The following is a 20407-nucleotide window of genomic DNA, read 5'->3' as shown; positions in this document are numbered from 1 at the left end:
AATGTCGTTGCTGTCTTCAGATATTTGCAGGATGAGTAGGCTTTTCTGGGAGCCGAGATAGTTCACTGGAATAGCACACATGGCTGAGGTCCAAGGCTAAGGGGAGAAATGCCACTTACACAATCTGCCCAGTGATTTTATCACTCATCCAGCTGTCCCTCCCCTAAATCCCAAGAGGAGCCCAAAGCACTTACAGCCTGAAGACAGAGGACTGGTCGGGGCAGAGAGCTCGCTAGACACTTGCTGACAATCACTTCCAGTACCCTTCCTCTGTCTGCTAGCACCGCAGGGCTCTTACTGCTCATAGCATCCGGCTTCTGCCTCCCTCCCCGTGACCAGCTGGCTGGGAAGTAAAGCAACACCTGGTGCACCCTACTGCAGTACTTCTTAATCTTTCACGTGCATGGGAATCATCTGGGGGTCTTATTAAAATGCAGATTCTGATTCATGTAGGTCTTGGTGGGGGCCCCAGAATCTGAATTTCCACAGGTGACGGTGATGATACTAGTCTGTGGACTGTACTTTGAGTAACACAGCTCTACTGCCAATCCCGAGTCTTCCCTCCAGGCTGCAGCCAAAAGCTATCAGGCCAAATGACCACTTCATCCAAGTTGCTGTCAGGATTCAGCCTTGCATCTCTCTTAGCAAAGAGTTACTGCTTGGAAATATTGACTTATTCCCATCCCAGCACTCATGAAACAGTTTTATCCAGATATAACTTAGCCATGCAGTGTCTTTGTCATGCCTTGGGCAGTGATCAACAAAAAAAACCCACATTCTCTGGACTTTCATTGAAGATGCTTGAGATATAGCACTTCTAGACTATGTGCATGATGCTGTCAGAAACTTTACCCAAAGATACAAGTGTCTACTCGCCTAACAATAGGGCAGATTGTTTTCCTCATATCTATATAATTGTGATTACCCGAAGGTGACTGCTGCTTACTCCAGTGCTTTGTAAAGTGATCTTTAAAGATCTTTTTCTAATACATTGAGCACTTGTTCAATGAGGTCATAACCCCAGGAATAATGTTTAAATCGTTAGATGTGTCTGCCTCCTTTTTAGAAAATGATTCCATCAGGTGATCTCTCTGAGCATTTCTCTTTTTTTTTTTTTAATTAAAGTTTATTGGGGTGACAATTGTTAGTAAAGTTACGTAGATTTCAGGTGTACAATTCTGTACGACTTCATCTGTATATCACATTGTGTGTTCACCACCCAGAGTCAGTTCTCCTTCCATCACCATATATTTGATCCCTTTTACCCTCATCTATCACCCACCGCCCTTCCCTTACCCTCTGGTAACCACTAAACTATTGTCTGTGTCTATGAGTTTTTGTTTCTTCATTTGTTTGTCTTGTTCCTTTGTTGTTTTCAGTTTTCTATCTCATATATCAATGTAATCATATGGTTCTCGACTTTTTCTGTCTGACTTACTTCGCTTAACATAATAATCTCAAGATTCATCCATGTTGTCACAAATGGCATTATTGCATCTTTTCTTATGGCAGAGTAGTATGCCATCGTGTATATACACCACATCTTCTTTATCCAATCATCTATCGAAGGACACTTTGGTTGTTTCCATGTCTTGGCCACTGTAAATAAAGCTGCAATGATCATCGGAGCACTGAGCATTTCTAATTGTCATTTATTGAAGTCCTTTCAAGGTCATGTTCCTTCCTCTCACAGTAGCTTATTGGTGAAAATAATTGAGAGGTTTCTCATGATGTGTTAATTTTGTTAAGGTCTCAAATATAAAATCATGTTGCTTTTATATATATAGAAGCTGTGTGATCTTGGGCAAGGCACTTAATATCTCTGGTCATGCGTGAACTCATCTGTAACAGAGGGATAATAAGATCTACCTTGAGGAAATTAAATGAGATGATGTCCATGAAAGCACATGGCCCGTTCCTGGCACATGGCAGTCACTCATGAAATGATAGTTTCCCTTGCCTTCCATGTGTTTCTCTTAGGCTAGTTTCTAGCCGTTTATGGGAGGGACACATCTTTTGTTTCTTTTTCTGCTAGGTTCAAAGCCTCTTGAGAACAGGATCTATATTTAAATCATTTTTTTAGGTCTTCACTATGTGTTCAGTAACATGTTGAGTAAACTAATGAATGACCAGATAATCTTAAGGTCTTCTTAACCTTTTAGGTTCCTGATTGTTTGATTCTTCTAATGTTCTAGCTGCTTAGAAGAAATTTGGAGGCTTCCCTTAAAATGAATATCTTCTATATTAAGGGAATTTTTTTTGCAGTCTTATGAAATATGTATTACATTTCTCATTACTAATAAGTGTGTACCTGGGCCCAGGAACCGGCTACAATAGTATAAGTAACCTCTTCAGTTTATGACCTTGGGCCTGATTATTTGCCTCTTGCAAATGAGGTAGGTCAGAGGCTAGTCTTGACTCTGTTTCCCCTTGCACTGCTTTCTTGGGAAGATCCCTGTGAAAGATGAGCAAGAAATATGCATTTTTCTCTGACATGAGATTTGGGAGTCATGCACAATAGAGGCTGAGTTTCATGATATATTCATTTAGGTTCTCACAGAAGATGCATCTTGTGTTTTAGATGAAATACAATCTGGCTGGTTGGGTTAGGAAAACTCAGCGGCTTAGAGGAGAGCCAGTAGGTCCTTCCAAATCTAGGGATTGTAACTGGTTACCTGTCTAGGTGAGTACTGTTTAAATTGTCTGTATGAATGAGTTGCTGGGAGATAGTGGCAGTTGAGACCATTTTTACTACTTTGCTGTGCCTCTGAGATGGGCAAGCGAACTGGTAGAAAGTATATAGGCTGTCAAATTGAGACCCAAATTTAAATCCTGAATTGGGTATGTTACTTAATTCTAGAATCTCAGTTTTTTAATATTTAAAAAGGGATAATAATGTCACTCTTGTGTGTTTCTGTGGGTGATAAAGTAGGTAGCATATATTAAATACCTTGTGCAATGCCTAGCAGGGAGATCAGGTCCAGTTTTGATGGCAATGATGCTGACATGCTTCAGAAAGAGGCTTAGGAGACAGACTACAACGGTCTGCCCCCCCCATGAATGTATGAGCCCCAGTGCGTGTCGGAGGGGTGTGCCAGAGTTGCCTGCAGCATTTTATGATAGAAGTGCAGACTGCAGTGGTGGTGCGAGGAGTTTTTCATGGATCTGGCAAATGTGATCATCTGGGAAATGAAAAATCTCAATTACATGGCTTATTCTATGATCATTTGAAATGCTGCTCCATATGTGAGTAGCTTTAACCTTTTCTTCCTTAATCATTATCTATCGTGTTTCCCCGAAAATAAGACCGGGTCTTATATTGATTTTTGCTCCAAAAGACGCATTAGGGCTTATGTTCAGGGGATGTCCTCCTGAAAAATCATGCTAGGGCTTATTTTCTGGTTAGGTCTTATTTTCGGGGAAACACGGTAGAAATAGTTGTTCACTTACAGCTTTTTATGCAGGGGGAAGTAAAAAAACAAACACAAAAGACATTGCTGATCTCTTCATTCTGACCATTTATTTCAATCTCTGATATCCAACATGACTTCTGTTTTTCGTTTTTGTTTTGTTTTAATTAAAGTTTATTGGGGTGATAATTCTTAGTAAAGTTACATAGATTTCAGGTGTACAATTCTGTATTACATCATCTATAAATCCCATTGTGCGTTCACCACCCAGAGTCAGTTCTCCTTCCATCACCATGTATTTGATCCCCTTTACTGTCATCTCCCACCCTCCTTCCTCCCCCCTTACCCACTGATGACTTCTGTTTTTAATGCTTGGGAAAGTAAAAATGGCAGTAATAAAAAAATAAACTTCAATCAATCCATTCCACGTGAGTGGCCTTTTTTAGACAACAGAAAGAGGATTCTGAACTGCACTTCTAAGTACTTAACAGGCGACTCCACCAAGCTTTGTTAATTAGTTTGTGGCCTGTCACCTCACAGTGGATCAATCAATCAATCTCCATTTCAGAGGCTCAACGTGTCACCATGAGGGCCCCCGGACCATCTGTGAATTGGGTTCCATACGGTACAATTGCTTTTGGATCGTAGCTCTTTGTGTCATATTTAGCTAATGGTAGATTTTGAGAAACCTGGTGGTAAGCTGGTATGTAGTGAGGATTGATGATGACTGAGATGTCCAGAAGGAAAATAAAATTTTCGTTGCTTTCCTTGCAGCTATTTTGAACTGGAGAGCAGTGGTCTGAGGGATGAGATTCGGTATCATTATATCCACAACGGGAAGCCCAGGACGGAGGCACTTCCATACCGGATGGCAGATGGACAGTGGCACCAGGTCGCACTGTCAGTTAGTGCCTCTCGTCTCCTTCTCCATGTCGACTGTAACAGGTATGTTACCTGGTCTTTCATGATTTGTCCTTGAACTCGAGCAATGGGAAGAGGGAAACATCACAGCCCTGTTAAGCCTGGCTGCGAAACAAAAACCCAGGGACCCTAACTGTAATTTAACCTACCAAATGGGCCATTAGGCATGCTGAAATGACCAACTGTAATACTCTAAGAAAACAGTTCATTAAGATGAAACCGTATCCTGTGATTAGGAACAAATGTACAAAAGGTTGATTACAGATTGGGGAATATTAAGTGCGCCTCGGTGTACTCTGGGCACCGTCTGAAATTCCATGGAGCTGTGATCACAGTTAACTGTGATATATTGTTGAGGTCATTCCCCTTGGAAAAGATTATGCCAGTCTACCTTAGAATGAATCTGAGAAGCCTGTGCTACTGAAGCGGCTAATTCTATTTCACTTCATCAGGCACAGCTTTGCTTAAATATGTTTTCCAAAAGGAGGCTTTTAAAGAGGCTGTTCTTTGAATCTTTTGGAATTAATACTGTCCACTCTCTGCAGAGGAATGAGCCTTCCAGCTGGTTAGAGGACAGCTAGCAGGAGCATTTGTGAGGTCTGAGGGGTTTCACAGGAGGGTGTGGGTTGGGCTGTGAAGGAGATATTGTCCCCCATGTCTGTCATTGGAGTCAGGTTTACTGCCAGCTGAGGAAAGGAGGCTATGGGTCTCTAGTGGCTCATTTGTGGCTGGACAGCTGGATAATATGGTCGGGGGGATGCTTTGATCTCTCCAGAACCCTCTGAAAATCCTTATGGGTAGTGATCTGAGTCCTATTATGGAGAAATTTTTGCATTGCAAGCAGTGCCCATGAATTGTTTGTTCTCACTAATGATACCATCAAAGTTAAAATGACTGTTCAGCCACAGGCCTTGCTCCCTCGGGCCCAGGATACAGACCAGGCAGGCTGGGGACAGCGTCCCTCTCAGAATTCAACAGAAGGAGGGATAATTCAAGGTCATTCAGCTCTAGACCATGTTTCTGATGAGATATTTAATGAGCTCCCTGCTCCAGCTCTGTAGACTCTTTTAGAAGACCTGGAAAGGTCGAGAATAGAAACTAGTATCAGGCTTAAGGGAAGTTCCTCCATGTTGAAGTGAGTCTTGGTGCATTTTGATGTCATCTATTTAAGATAGCTTCTGAAGAATCATCCAGATATAATATGTGTGCATGGACAAAGTTTCCATAGAAACCAGTGGCTTTTTACCTTGCAGTCCTGGGCTTGGCAGCTTGAATAAAGTCAGCCTTCAAGCGGCTATCTCCATTTCCACCTCCAAGAGCTCTTTGTCTCTTTCAGTTCTCTAGAACTAACAGCCGTCAGGTAGCACTATTGTCTCCCCATGCCAACCCCCCATATGCTGCCCAAATGGGAGAGCAGAAGAAGGGCCTGGCTTGTCCTCCTATGCCAGGGGCCAGAAAGATGGCTCAAAGCCCTAGTTTAGTAATTCCCAACTGAGAAGTCCTGGAGACACTGCTGCTTTCTTGCTGTGTAGTTTTTTGCTTCCTCCTTCCAAAAGTTTTATCTTTTTTCTCAATATTCTCTCTGGAGAAGAGGAAAAGGGGAGAAATGCTATGTTTCCACTAATCTAATTTGTTTCATGCCTTCACAAATTCTCTGGTCCTTGTGAGATATTCTCTTCTCCCATCCTCGGCCACTTGTGAGCTGTGTGAATTTGGGCAAGTTAATTTCTTTGCATCTCAGTTTTTAAATTTGTAAACTGGAAATAATAATAGCGATGTATGCTCATAGATGGGAACGTTACATGAGCTTATCCATGTAAAGTGCTTGGCGTGATGCTTGGCCTTTGTGTTCAATCCATGGTTGTTGTTGCTATTTGTTTTTCACATGTGTGGTGCCTCTTCATCTCCAACCTTTCATCCACTGCGTGTCCTTGGCTACATCAACCTCTCTACCTGGAAAGTGAGGGAGAGGCTGGGAGAGCTGGAGTCCACAATATTCTTTAGGGTCAGCCCCATTTATAAAGAATGGGCTGAGGGAGTTCTAAATATTCCTTCCCTTTTTCATACTTTCACGTATGGCACAGCATGTTGTCCTTTGTGTAAGATCTTAGAGGGAAACAACACAGTGTTGCCAGTTGATGATTCATGGACTCAAACACAAAGGAGGTTTTTAGATAGGTCAGGGGAAAGAAAGGCCCGGAACGACTGGGCCATAGGAAAGTTAAATTTTGATTTTGGTGTGGGGAACGTCTAGAAACACATCCCAAACCTGACTGCATATATGAATTCCTGGGGCACTTAATAAGAAAACATACGGGTAACCAGGCCCCATCTCTGACCTGCTGGATCAGACCCGGAGGATTGGAACCTGAGAAGCTATATTTTTAGCAAGCTTTCCATGTATTTTTGTGCAGGCAGTCTAGATTTGGGGCATGGACTGGCATTTCAAAACTACTGGTTTAGATAGAGGTGGAGGACGCTGAAGGACAGGCTGGGCTCCAGTAAATAAATGGGGTCCCTGGAAAGTGAAGCACCTGATGCAGAGCCCCAGTAAGCAGGAGAGAAAGATTAAAGAGAGGGTAGTGTCTAATGCACAAAATATACTTACCTTCTTCACAAATTTCTTCCTCGCCAGCACTAGATGATTTTAGAGTGGCGGAAGCTCTGGTCTGCTTATTAAGATGCTGGTTTACTACTTCTTATCTAGGCCACCCTCTCAAAGAGTGAATTTCACAAAAGCTGATTTTTTTCCTCTTTCAGCTACTCATTTCATACCATCATGAGATTCTTACTTTTTGACTCCTTTTACCTTTATTTTTGTCAACCTGTCATGCACTGGAGTTCTGCTGGTTGGGTGATACATGGTGATGTTGTAGATAACATTTATTGAGAGTTGGCTGTGCTGGGCAGAGTGCTAATTAAACATTTTACATAGAGTAAGTCATCCCACACTCATGCGATGGTGTTTCTCATTTTCAAATGGTGGAACTGAGGTTACATTATGTGTCGCAACCCTGCTGTTACATGGCAGCTCTAGGATTTGGACCCAGTCTGACTCATGCATACCTTGCTCTAGCTACTATTCTGTTCAGTTCAACAGTGGGGACCATTGGCCCTGGACTTGGAACATGAGGGAAGGCAAGAGGCTGGTGCGGTGTGAGCAGCTTTCTCCTCTCTAGTGTTGCTAACCTTTGGAGTTGTTTGGTAAGATGTAGAATCTTACTAACTGAACACATTGTGTTGGCATCGAGGTAGGGACTTGTATTTACTGGGCACCTACTATAGCCCAGGTAATGTACTAGGTATGATATTCCCTAGGATAGCCAGGTAGGGACAATTTTATTAGACCCATTGTACAGATTTGGAATTAGAAAGGTTCAGAAAAGGTAAGTAACTCAGTCGCGTAATGTGATAAACTGGGATCTAACTCCCAAATAGTCTTCTTACCCCTCCACAGCACGTCTGTAATTCACGTGCCTCCCAGGACAAACCACCCGTGGAGTCTTCCCATGGGAGAGATGCTGCAAAGGGTTCAAGGACCGTAACATTTGAAAACAGGAAGAGAAGATTTCCCAGGCCAGTTCCTTTGCCCTGAAGAATTGTGGCAGGATTTTCTACGTTTTTTTAGGTTAAAATTGAGAAACAGCGCCTTTTCAGATATAATTACACAAATTGTCACAAGAAAAGTGAGTGCTGTTTCAGTCGGTAGTTTAACACTTTCTGTTTGCTACAGAGACATATCTTTCTCCCTGCTTCAGCTGTTTAGCTGGACCTAGTTAGAGGCTCCCAACATGTGGGTAGCAGATTACCTCAAGCTAGACACATAAAAGGAATCATTCAGTTGGATGGTCAGATAGATTATCTCCATTGCCTTGGGTTTTTCTCTAGCTGTCTTTATTATTAATACTTGCCAACAAAGCCTAGAATGAGGCCTGAGCTCACCTGCCTCATATTTTTCCGCTCCATTCTCAGCTTAGCCTGCAGCTCTTCCCCATTCCTCAAAGCCCAGGATCCCCTGCCATGTGGGCTTTAGTACGTAAGTGTTCATTCTCACTCACCACAAAAAGGGATTTTCTTTCCTTCATTTGGTAACTTTTAATTGTCTAGCAACCCATCACATTAATGTATTGACTCACTGTCTCTGCCAAGCTGTGGAGGATACAAAGAAATGAGAGTCCTTGCCATCGTGAAGTGCATGGCTTATTCATTCAGTCATTTTTGAAAATTCTGAAACCACCAGGACCCCCCACAGTAATAGGCCCTCGTCCTAGATGTCAGAAAAGCACGGACTCAGACTCAGCCCTGTGAGCAGACTGACTCGACAACTTGTACCAGCATCTGAGCAGTGCAGAGAACTACAATCAGTCACTTCCAGCATCTCAGTCTTGAAGTGACAGTGGGGCTGAGCTTCTCAACAGCGAAGGGACGGACTCAAACGTGTTTTCTAATCAAATAGCACATTCCCCTTGCCTTCAGCCAGCACATTTTGCAATATGCAGGTCTCCACTCTAAGCCAACCTCTTCTTGCCTTACTGCTGGAAAAAAATTTTCTCTTATGCAGTCACATTGCAACAGAGCTCCGAACTCTCGCCTCGTTTGTTCAGACTTATACAAGTGTGCACAATACACACACACACACACACACACGCACTTCTGATGCTTAGTACTCACTCTAATAGGAAGTTAACTCTATTATTATAGTCTAGAAATAAATGTTTAGATTTTACTTTAACACATGCTATTCATTCACTGCACAGTGCATTCAACCTTTGCATACAGCTGATTGTGATGAACGTGCAGAAGCAGAAAAAGTCAACTTAGTATAAATCACTGACCACGTCAGTAATTCAAGGTTTCTGTCTAATATTTCAGAGTAACTTCAGGATGTCAACATCTATTTATATCTCTAGGTTTTCATAATGAAATAGGGTGATATGGCATCTTCGTTCCCAGAGAGCTCCTAAAATATTTACAAACACCATCTTATTAAACCTCACATTCCTTAAGGTAGTTAAGCTACGTGTATAAGTACTACTTGGATCTTATACGGATATTTTTCTTACAGTCGGGAGAGGGAAACTAAGCGATGACTATCAAAGGCTACAGCTTCCCAGAGAGCCAGGCTGAGACTCTCCGTCTCCTGTTCCCCGACTGATACATTATTCACAAACAGGAACACAGGCCCAAAACTCATCATCAGAATTATCTAAAATAAAATTGAGAAGCCAGCATATGCCTCATGCCCAACTGACCCAGCAGCTCCAGATCCTCTGTCCAGGAAGAGGTGACAAGTGAGTTAAGAAAGCCGGACGTACCCAAGTGTGAATTTAAGTAACAATGCAAGGCACCAGTACAAGAGATGTCATAAGGCAGTACATGACGGATTGCTGGATTCTCGGTTGAGACAATCAGGTCTGGGAGACCATAGGAGGGAGAGCTCTGGGTCATGTAGAGTAGCCTCTTCATTTCTTACCCCCCAGGTGAACATACATGACAATGTCTGCTGCTTTACAGTTTTGCCACTGTGTGATTTGATTCTGTACCAATCACATGAGACAGCTGGGCTTGGGATGAGGTGCGTCTTCGTAAAGTATGACAAAGTCAGTCATAGTGCCGGTGAGAGAAGAGTGTGTGTGGGTGAGTGTTATCAAGCGAGGGAAGCCTTCAGGGAGAGACAGAAGGAAGTGTGAGATGGGAGGAGGAGCTGGTCTCCATGGGACGAGGCTGATGACCTCTGTGATTTCACCTAGACTGAACTGAGTGCTGGACCTTTGTTTTGGTTTTGCCGTTTATAAAATGTGATTTACATGCAATGATGCAGGAGTGTGAAAGCAGGGAATCTATGTCTTAGATTCTTTGAAAATTTTTATTTGCTTCATTCATTCATTCATTCATTCATTCATGTGCCAGGAGCTATGCTTGCATTTGTAAAATGGGAATAATAGTAACTCTTCTACCATATGGTTGTAGGAATGTAGCAAATTTTTATTTGCTTCATTCATTCATTCATTCATCCATTCATATGCCAGGAGCTGTGCTTGTGTCTTTTAAATGGGAATAATAGTAACTCTTCTACCATATGGTTGTAGGGATGTAGCAAAATAGATTATGTAAAATCCTCAGAAAATTTCAAGTTACGGTATTAACATATAGCATCATGAAGTACTATGGACATAGACCATCATACAGAAGAAATGTTAGAATATCATCCTAAAAATGAGTATGATTTAGTCAGATTTTTACCTGTATAAAGACAATGGCTTATGTCTCATGGATGGGGACCATAATGTGGTGTGTAACGTAGATCCATGGTGCAATGTAGGGGTTGAGATCAGTCAGGTTCCTGAAGTTATTCTGCTGCCAAATCCTAGGCAAGCTTCTCCAGTAGTTTGTCTTTTAGTTCCCTGGTCGTTAGTGCAGCACAATGGTGCACGGTTTTTATGCCAACGGAGTCCCTTTAAAACTATGAAATTGCAGAGTCTCTTTAAAAACATGTAACTGAAGCTGAGTGCGGAAGGAAATACCCCCTCCCATGAGATAAGATCTTTGGTTGATCCTGGCAAGGCCCTGAGAATGTGGCATGATCTCTTTCCCTTTTTGTTCTTGTGAAAGAGGAGGTTCAGAAATTTAATCCCCCCTCCCCAACTCAGGAACCAGAATTATCACAGCTTTTATGAGGTGAGGAAACACCAGGTAAAGTTTTACTGAGTGAGGAACTGTATTTGTTATAATCTTCTGGGTTATCTAAACAACATATATACATACTTTTTGCTTCTCTACTTTGAAAATCTGGCTTTTTAGCCCAAAGATGTTGTGGACTGAAAATTTGAGCCGTAAGAAATTGTTAAATTTCTATGTCTCTGGCAACATCATCTACTGTCTCTTGGCCTTAGCTCCCTAGATATACAGTAAGGGGCTAGGAGTCGATGAATTCTGTTTCCTTCTGACTCGGACCTTTAGAGCATCTCTCTCTGGTTCTATCGCATCACAGTGCTGAAGAAGGTCTTTTTTTTTTTTTCAGCACCCTGGAGAGCAGTTCAGCCTGCCATCTTCACAGGGCCACTTCTGTAGTAGACCAGCGGGGGCTTTGCAGTTGATATGTGGGTAGAGAGTACAAAATGATGCCTGTGAGCGAAAGCCACTTAGCCTAAATGGCTGTCTCTCTTTTTCTCACTTGCCTTCTTCCCTGCTGGAGTAGATGCCTAGTATGCATTTTTGGATGCTAAGGGACGTTGGCGTCTTGTTCTCTCTACCTTTGGTTCTTTATTTCTTTCAGCGTTCTGTGCCTCAGACATGTGACAGTAGACAGCCTTTGAGGGTGGGGTGTGGGGCCTGCAGGCTGTCCCTGGCCATGGAGACCCTGGTGGTTTGATTACCCACGCGATAGAGCAGTGTACTGTAGTCAGCAGATGATGGATAGTTGTGCTGTTGAAAACATCACACATTCTCTGAATGGGATGAGGGGCAGGGTGGAAGTGGGTTAGGGGAGTGAGACTTTGCTGCCAAAATGTAGATTCATTCTCTCCCATTATTTAAATCTCTGAAGATCTAGGTGGCCAATGTAATAGATTCAAAGTTATAGATTCTTTGGCAAAGTAGAGAGTGGCAGCTTAATTGTTAAGGCAACCTAGACATTCTGGTGTTGGATGTCTAATTCTACTGAGTCCTCTCACTGCTTCTACCCATGCTGTGTACCCTGTGGATTATTCATTCCAGCCTCATTAGGTGGGTTCCAGGTTTAACTTTGCCCTGTATTCTAATGACATCAATAGCAGACCTATTTCTCATTTTGTCTTTTCAAGAACCTTTGTCTTTTCCTCTTGTTCCTTGGAGGTTTTAAATATGACTTTGGTCAACTGCGGCATTGATGGCAGAGAGACCTAGGAGGTGAAAGGATTAATTGAAGCTGATGATGAGAGAGTGGCCTGCATCTCACCCCATCAACCTCTACTCCCAGGCTTTCAAAGTTGCAAATGGAAAGGACTAAAAAGAAATATAGTGCAATCTTCCCTTTATCTCGGGGTTTGTTGGCTACTCGAGGCCATGAGTATATTAACAAGAAGGCATTTTATTGCATACATGGGGCCCAAGATATATAAGAATAGAGTGGAAAATAAGACTTCATTTCCAACTCCTAGTGATTTCCTCTACATACCTTCAGACCCATTTTGAGGTGCATTGTACTGCGTAGACGTGGGTCTATATTGGATGAATGGAAAAGGAAATAGGTTGCAAGAGAAAGAAATGTTTTCCTCTATGAAAAAGTATTGATGTTTGCGATTGTATTGTTATAATTTTACTCTGTCATTTTTGATGGATATGCATGTTTGCATGGCTTTTTTTTTTTTTTTTTTTTTTTTTTGTTAAGGGAAGCAAGGAATGAAAATAACTCAAACCAGAATAATACATATTATGGAAACTTATTTTTTTTTTAAAAATCTACATTTATATATTTGTTATCTCTGTTCCTTTTATGCCTCACTCATTAGAAATGAGCACTGGGAAATAAAAAAAATGCATGAGCCATGAGGAATTTTTAATTGAAAAAAGAAAAGAATTCCAAATATGCATTAGTTTTCTAGTTAGACCAACGGGGCTGATTTGTCATTGAAAATAACTGATTTTCCGCATTACCATAAAGAAATTAATCGATCCCTCTGGAAACTTTAATTAAATTAATGTTATAAATAATCCCAGAGCAGTTGGGTGCAAGGAAAGAGATTTATAGCTGTCCTTCTTCGGCTGCTCTTCTTTTAGAGGGTAAGGTAAGCGTGGGGTGTGTGGCTTTCTGTGCATTCTTTCCCCTGCTCTAACCTCTAATTTGACTTTTGTCCCTTTGCTCATCCTTCTGAAGTTCTTGCGAGTGCTTCTCCCAGCAGGAGTCCCAGAACCACTAACCCATCTGGTTAATGTGCCTGGGCCCTCACCTGTGGTTGTTCTTGGGCAATTAGAGTAGAAATAATTCCCCTTCTCCTCACAGGGTCTGTATGACGCTGTCTCTAACTCTTCCTGAGAAATGTCATGCTGCATTTCTTCTCATTAGAGTCTATTAATCTGAGGGTATCACTTCCCTGACAGCAAATTTCACACATAGGAACTTACAGGCTTGGAGTTGGGGCCATCAGCTGGCTTCTTTGGCACACTTGTATCCAGAATGGAAGTTTATTCCCACTGGAGGTAAACAGCCCCGGGCTGTGATTTATGCTGGTATGTCCTCAGCAAAGCACTCGACTCACTCAGTCATTCAATGTACTTTTGCGAATACCTCCTCTCCGGGTCTGATGCTGTCTTTGAAGCACAAGCAAGGAAGGAGCTGGAGAATGTATGCTACAAATTTCTTGGATTTTTTTGACATTTTGACCTCAGAGGTGCAGCACCCTACGGTGGAAACTCAGACTTTTTGCTCAGTCGTTACGGAGTTGAGGTTAGTGTTTTGTATGTCTTTAGGGATGGTTTATGTATTCACTTGATCTTTACTGTAGCTCTTTGAGGTGGATGTTCTTGCTTCTAATGGTTAAGGAGTTGCTGAAAAGAGAAGTGACTCGTCCAGGGGTACACCCTAAGTCAGCGGCAGACTGGACCGAGTCCAGAAGTCCTTCTTTATTCCTTTTTCAGGGAGCTTATTCTCTATTAGTCCCTCCACCTTCTTTTCCTTCCCCCGTCTCCCCCCCTTCCTCCTCCTTCTTCATCTTTTTAACAGCCTTTGTGACAAGATAACACTTCTAACCTCATGAAAAAAGTATAAGGTATCCCATTTATAAGCTGAGACAAAGGCCACGGCGTTCGCTGTATTACTTTCTGTACCAGGGGGTGCTGGTCACCTTACAGGGCTACTTCCCCATTGGACCAAAATCGACCTTGTTATAAATTCTAACCACTGTTAGTCTTTAGACTCTAGAAGGCTTATGTGGTGCTATTTTTAGATTTAAAGACTTTCCTTCCTTCCAAAAGCTGAGTGTTGATAGACAGGTTCATGATGTCAATAGCACAGAGACAATATTGGGTCAGGCCTTCGAATGGCTCATCATCCTCCTATAATTTGTATGCATTGCATGTCACTCTGTGCTGGTGTGTAATGGCCAATGACCTAATCTTAAATCACGACTGACTGCAAATGAGCCATTTGGCTATTTCTTCAAATGTGAAATAGATGCATTACACTGGTCTCCAGTGTTACATGGGTAGTTTTACAGTGTTCCAATATAAATTTTGATATCCATGATTTCAAGGTGGTAAACTCTCTGTGTTCTTTAAGGTGACTTTGCAATTACAAGGTCACATTAAAAACCACTGGTGGTGAAATAAAAGGATAGGCGGTGGGGACCCCATTTAGGAGGCCATTTGTTGTTATTGCTTTTTTTATTGGTAGCTAATTAGATATGTCCTAGAGCCTGTAAGAGCTAATAAGAGACCAAGGCACAGGAAGTAGTGAGGACATTGAATTCTGTGTAATTTTTATGGAGAGCAATTTCTCATGGACACTAAGGTGATACATAAGGACTTCACACTGCAAAGCTGATTGCCAATTCCCTTCCCACCCCATCATACATAAGCTTATTTAATGGCCTCCTATCAGTTTTAGGCTCAAGATCACATGCTTATTATAGCTTACAAAATTTCTGCATAACTTTTTGCATAATTTTGCATAATTTTACAAAATTTCCTCTTATATTAGTTTTTCCTTCTTCTAACCTCAAATTGTTTTTGTTTTAAAAGTATACCATATTCATTTAAGCCAAAGGATCTCTGTCGATGCCGATTCTAGAATATCAAGTTCATTGTACTTACCCTTAGTTTCCGGGACAAAAGGACGAAGTCTCCTGTGGTTTACACTTTCATGATAAAATTGTGTTGGTTTTATTCAGAATAGTTTCTGATTATTTGATTGATATCTGCCTTTCCCATGGGCTGTGTGCACCCTGAGGGCTCACCATTGTATCAACGATGTATATCATAGAGCTGTTATATAATAGGTGGTCAGTACAGATTGTGAATACCTGACTGAATGAATGAATGAATAAATGAATGAATGAATGGAAGAGTTCTTATCTAGTCTGTATTCGTGACTTCTTGTCTGTGATCCTAGCCTTCTGGATATTTCTATTAGTTAAGGCTCCTTGTTCTTTGCCTCAGTCTCCTCATCTGCACAAAATGGGCATCATCTTCTACCCAGTCTGCTTGTACAGGGTGACTGTGAAGATCAAATGCGCATCTGCACGGGAATGTGTGTTTTAAATTTCAGCGTGCTTTGTAAATATCAAGCACAAGGAAAAATGAAGTAATCCTAGTATTTCTGCTTTGAACTTTTGAGGATTATTTTTTTCTTAAGGAAGGCAGTTAATCTATAAAAGGCTTTGGGTGATTTCCTGGTCTGATTCACAGCACAAGGTGAAGTGTGCCTTGCTCTCATGTTAAATTTACATGTGTCCTGGGTCTGAGGGAGCTCTGGCAGGCATGAAGGAGTGGAGGTAATTTACAGAGATGGTAGGAACATAAACCCTTCACAGGGAGGATTAAGGGCATGTGCCCCCTCTGATGGAGAGCAAACACAATTGGGTAGACATGTTTTACCTGTATGGTGGACATATCACCATCAAAAAATTCTGTGGGTCTGCTTCCTAAAACTGCATTTGAGGCCCACTGTGACGGCAGTCCCTCCTGCTCATTAAATTAAGCCTTTTTGGCAGAGTTTCATGAGTGAAAGTCAATGGATGTATTTTTTTCTTTAATTGTTTAAAAAAAATTATGAAAGGTACTTGTCTGAGTCACAAAATTGAAAAAAAAAAGAAAACACATATAAGAAATTATGAGGACAGAAATTCTAAGGAACAATATGAAGGATGGGGTGAAAATTTTTACAGTATGGGATTTTTTTTTTCCAGCTTTAAATGATGGGACACCTAAAACATACTATAATTTATCTCCTATGAAAATCACATAATATGTAATAAAACTACTGAATAACAAAAACATGAAAGGTACAAGCTATTTAAAATCATATGATACCGACCACTCTGCCCTTAATTCCATTCGACAGAAGTGATCATTAATGGTTTTATTTCTCTTCTCTAGATCTTTCCTTTGCATATTCAAACAATTTTTTTTCAATAAGTAGACATCCCTGTATGTATTGTTCTTCCATTTGCTTTTTTATTTCATAGAATAAAGCCTGATATCCCATTGGCATGTAGCAGGAATATATTCAAGAGGCATGAGGGTTGCTTTGTTTCTTGTAGGATAGTCTGGACAGCTCTGTGTCTTGGCAGTGTCTGGAGAAGTAGTCTCTTGCAGGCCTCTTGCAGGCTCCTGCTTTAGACTATATATAATCCACACCCCTGGCTTTTACACACAGCAGTGACTATAGAAACAGGGCAGGGAGCCAAAAGACCCTGACCTTGGATCAGCATGTCCCATCTCAGCTGTGTAGCTAGGTGAGACCATGGCAATTAGCCAATGCTAAGATGGGAATTACAAGATTGAAGAAGGTATGTGAGGAGGGTCAGACGATCTGAGCTTGGGCATGATGCGAAACCTCATTTTGTGCGGCTGAATTGGAGGTGGTGCTGTCCAGGGGTAGGCATCAGGTGCATACCCTGGGGGAAGGTGTAGTTTAGTGGTTAAGAGCACATGCCTTGGAGTTGGACAGCCCTGGGTTTCAACTCTGGCTCTGCCACTAGCTGTGTGACCTATGGCAAGTTACTTACCTTTTCTAAGCCTCAGCCAAAAAATACGGATAAGAATAACTTACCCTCAGACTTCGCCACTGGCCCCCACAGGACACCTCCTACAAAGGCCACTCTACCAAGACCGGGAGACATAGCTGCCCTACCTAACATATAGAAACAAACACAGGAAGGCAACCAAAATGGGGAGACAAAGAAACATGTCTAAAATAAAAGAACAGAACAAAACTGCAGATAAAGAACTAAACAAAATGGAGATAAGCAATTTACCAGATGAAGAATTCAAAACCCTGGTTATAAGGATGCTCCGTGATCTCAGGGAGAACGTCAACACAGAGATAGGAAACATAAAAATAGGAGTTAAGAAGTTAAGACGTCAAGAATACAATACAGGATCTTTAACAGTTACCCCTTCTAGACGAAGTACCATGGAGGCCCATCCATGCCGGTGCCTGCTCGCAGCTTTTACCCAGGCCTGCCTTCCCATTTCCTCTGCCTCCTAATCCTCCCAGCTGTTGCCCTATTGGTCCACCAATCCCTGGCTTTGGATGCCTGCTTCTTCCCCTGAGCAGTTTGGCGACTTGCTTGGATTCCTTTTCAGAGCTTCAGGGCTCCCCTGCCAGTCCCACTCCAAGTACTTCCACCCCCGTCCCTTTCAGGACAGCCCTTCGCTGCCTCAGGGCAGATCAGACCTCGCCTCTGCTGCTTCCCTGATGTTGACTCCTTGCCATACATTGATCTTTATGTTTTCCTGCTGCACTTAAACTTCAGGTTGGATCTCCAGCTTGGTGGGGATGCTGCTTACTTGCCTTGGAGTTAGATCCGTGCAGCAATGGAGTTGACATTTGCAAATGGGTTTAAGGCGTCACTCGCAGCAATTCTGAAATCTGGAATGCAGATTTCAGCAGAGGAGAAAATGATTACAGCTTGTACAGTGTCCATGAAGTGGTTCAACATACAAATTTTGTGACTGAGCCTTGCCCTAGAGCTCATCCTTGCTAAGTGCCACATGAAAAAGGTGACCCATGTTTGCAAGATGAGCAATCACTGGGATTACCCCAAATGGATGGGGAAACCCCAAATAGACAGTGGATGGTGGAAAAACCTTTGAGCCTGGGCTGGGTATCTTGCTTCTCCAGAAATAGTCTCTCCTCTCTCTTCTCCACTCTGCTCTGTGTCCTAGCTGACCTGCATGGGCTGCATCTGGAGGCTCATTTGCCATCTTTATTCCTTTTGAACTTTATCAGCAGGAAGAACAGGCAGGAGGTCGGAGGGAGAGAAAGGAGGGTATCTATTCCCCTAGCTCCTTCTCTGTGGGGTCACAGTGGGCTGACTGTACCCCTCAACTGGAAGCCATAGGCCCTGTCAGGTGGTCCTTTTCTGGTTCCTTGCCTTTTCAGGCACAGGAACGAAAAGGCATTCCCCCTCCTCCACTCTTTTTACAAACTCTGTAGTACTGTACCATTCCTATGGTTTATCTACTCCTGGCTCATACTTCTGTAATTAATTCCTTTAGTTTATTACAGTAGTTCTCCCTTATCCGTGGTGGATCCATTCCAAGATCCCCAGTGGATGCCTGAAACTGAATAGTACTGAACTGTCTATATACGATGTTTTTATTCTATACATAGAAAGCTATGATAAAGTTTAATTTATAAATGAGGTATAGTAAGAGATTAACAACAATAACCATAATAAAATAGACCAGTTGTAAGAATATACTATAATAAAAGTTATGGGAATGTGGTCTTTCTTGCTCTCTCAAAATATCTTACTGTAACCATCCCTCACTTGCAGTAAATGCCTTGGTGTCACTCCTCTCAGGGGATCCCTTGCTGATGTCTCCGTATAGGCTCAGTGCTTTCTGGTGCAACCCATTGCTGTCAATCAGAACACGTTTTCTATTCATGGCTTCCACCCACAAATGTAATGCCTTTTCCATCTTAACTATGCACTTATCATGCACTGTGGCCGTAACTTCTGCCGTTGGAGGAGTGACAGCAAAACTAGCACAAATTTCTTTTTCCTTCTTCACAATTTTATGACTAGAACATTTGTTCTTATTGTAGATCTTAGCAAGCTCAGCACACGATTTTTTTTTCTTTCCTTATTAAGTTGAGGACTTTTGCCTTTCTCACTGAAAGGAAGCACTTCATAGCTTCTCTTTGGAATATCCGACTGCCAGCATGTCTCCTCTTGCGCTCTGGGGCCGTTATTAAGTAAAATAAGTGAGACTTGAACACGAGCTCTGTGATAACTCTGACAGATGATCTGATACCTGAGAAGGCTAACAGGTGACTAAAGGGCAGGCAGCATATACAGTGTGGATCTCCTAGAGAACAGGATGATTCATGTTCCAGGTGGGATGGTACGCGCTGGCGTGAGATTTCATCACGCTACTGAGAACAGCCCACAGTATAAAACTTATGAAATTTTTATTTCTGGAACTTTTCTGACCATGGGTAACTGAAGCCATGGCAAGGGACACTGTGCATAAGGAGGGTCTATTATATGCTCTTTTCAAATGATCAAACCTCAGTATACAGGTTTTGCCCACTATCAGAAAGTAGAGCGTCCTTATAAAAACTTTATAAATCAAAATGGCATAAAGCAAAGAGTAGCCCTAGCTTTCTGAAACTCCGTGTTACACCACTTTGCTTCCATTGGTACCTGTACGGTGACGGCTTTTCTGTGAAAGCGAAAATCCTCTTTGATTGCTTCCGGTTAATGAAAACAGGTTCTAATGTGGCTCTTTCATTAAAATGAAGGGGTGTAACTCAAAGTTCTGGAAGGGAGGATACTTAGAAAGACTATTTCCCACTAGGACCCAGACTGTTACAGGTTCAAAGTCAGAAACCCCATCAGTCTCTGGCTTCACCACTGCCTAGCTGTGGCCTTGGGCAAGTGTCTTAACCTCTTTGAGTCCTGGGTTGCTCACAGTAAAAGCTGGGTGGCACTAATCCTTGCTTCTGTCTACCTCACTGGGAAGAAACAAAGGATGTAAAAATGTCATGCGAACTGTCATGTGCTGTGCGCAGAGAGGGGTTATTATCACTGTGATATGCCAGGACCTTGAAGTGGGAATTGGGGAGAGCAGAGGCTTTGAGGATGGAGCACGTCGGTCTCCAGAGAGGGCTCTGCATCCTGACCTGCTTATCCACCGCAGTTAATGAGAAGCACATCCGACAGGACAGGACCCAGCAGATTATCCTTCAAAGCCAAGCCCGCAGGACCTCCTCTTCCATTTACCTCAGCCTACAGGCACGACTCATGTGGAATACAGACGAGATCCCCACCAATTAGTGACAAGTTATTTAGTGATGACATTAATCTCTGTTAAGATGGACTTTCCAATAAGGCTTTGGCTAAATATAAATACGTGGTCAGAAAGAG

General features: G+C 42.2%; 1 protein-coding gene across 2 annotated transcripts in view; it reads left to right on the top strand.

Annotated features, from left to right (window-relative positions):
* The window catches only part of NELL1 (neural EGFL like 1), a 755117-nt gene that overhangs the window by 102610 nt on the left and 632100 nt on the right, over nucleotides 1–20407 (top strand). For both annotated transcript variants that reach the window (XM_033118971.1, XM_033118969.1), the window contains exon 4: nucleotides 4185–4355. In XM_033118971.1, the coding sequence (XP_032974862.1) occupies nucleotides 4185–4355 (171 nt within the window). The remainder of the gene's footprint in view (nucleotides 1–4184; nucleotides 4356–20407) is intronic.

The sequence above is a fragment of the Rhinolophus ferrumequinum genome, chromosome 11 (assembly GCF_004115265.2).
Source record: "Rhinolophus ferrumequinum isolate MPI-CBG mRhiFer1 chromosome 11, mRhiFer1_v1.p, whole genome shotgun sequence".
Classification (NCBI taxonomy): Eukaryota; Metazoa; Chordata; class Mammalia; order Chiroptera; family Rhinolophidae; genus Rhinolophus; species Rhinolophus ferrumequinum.
This window is presented reverse-complemented; position numbering and strand designations above follow the sequence as displayed.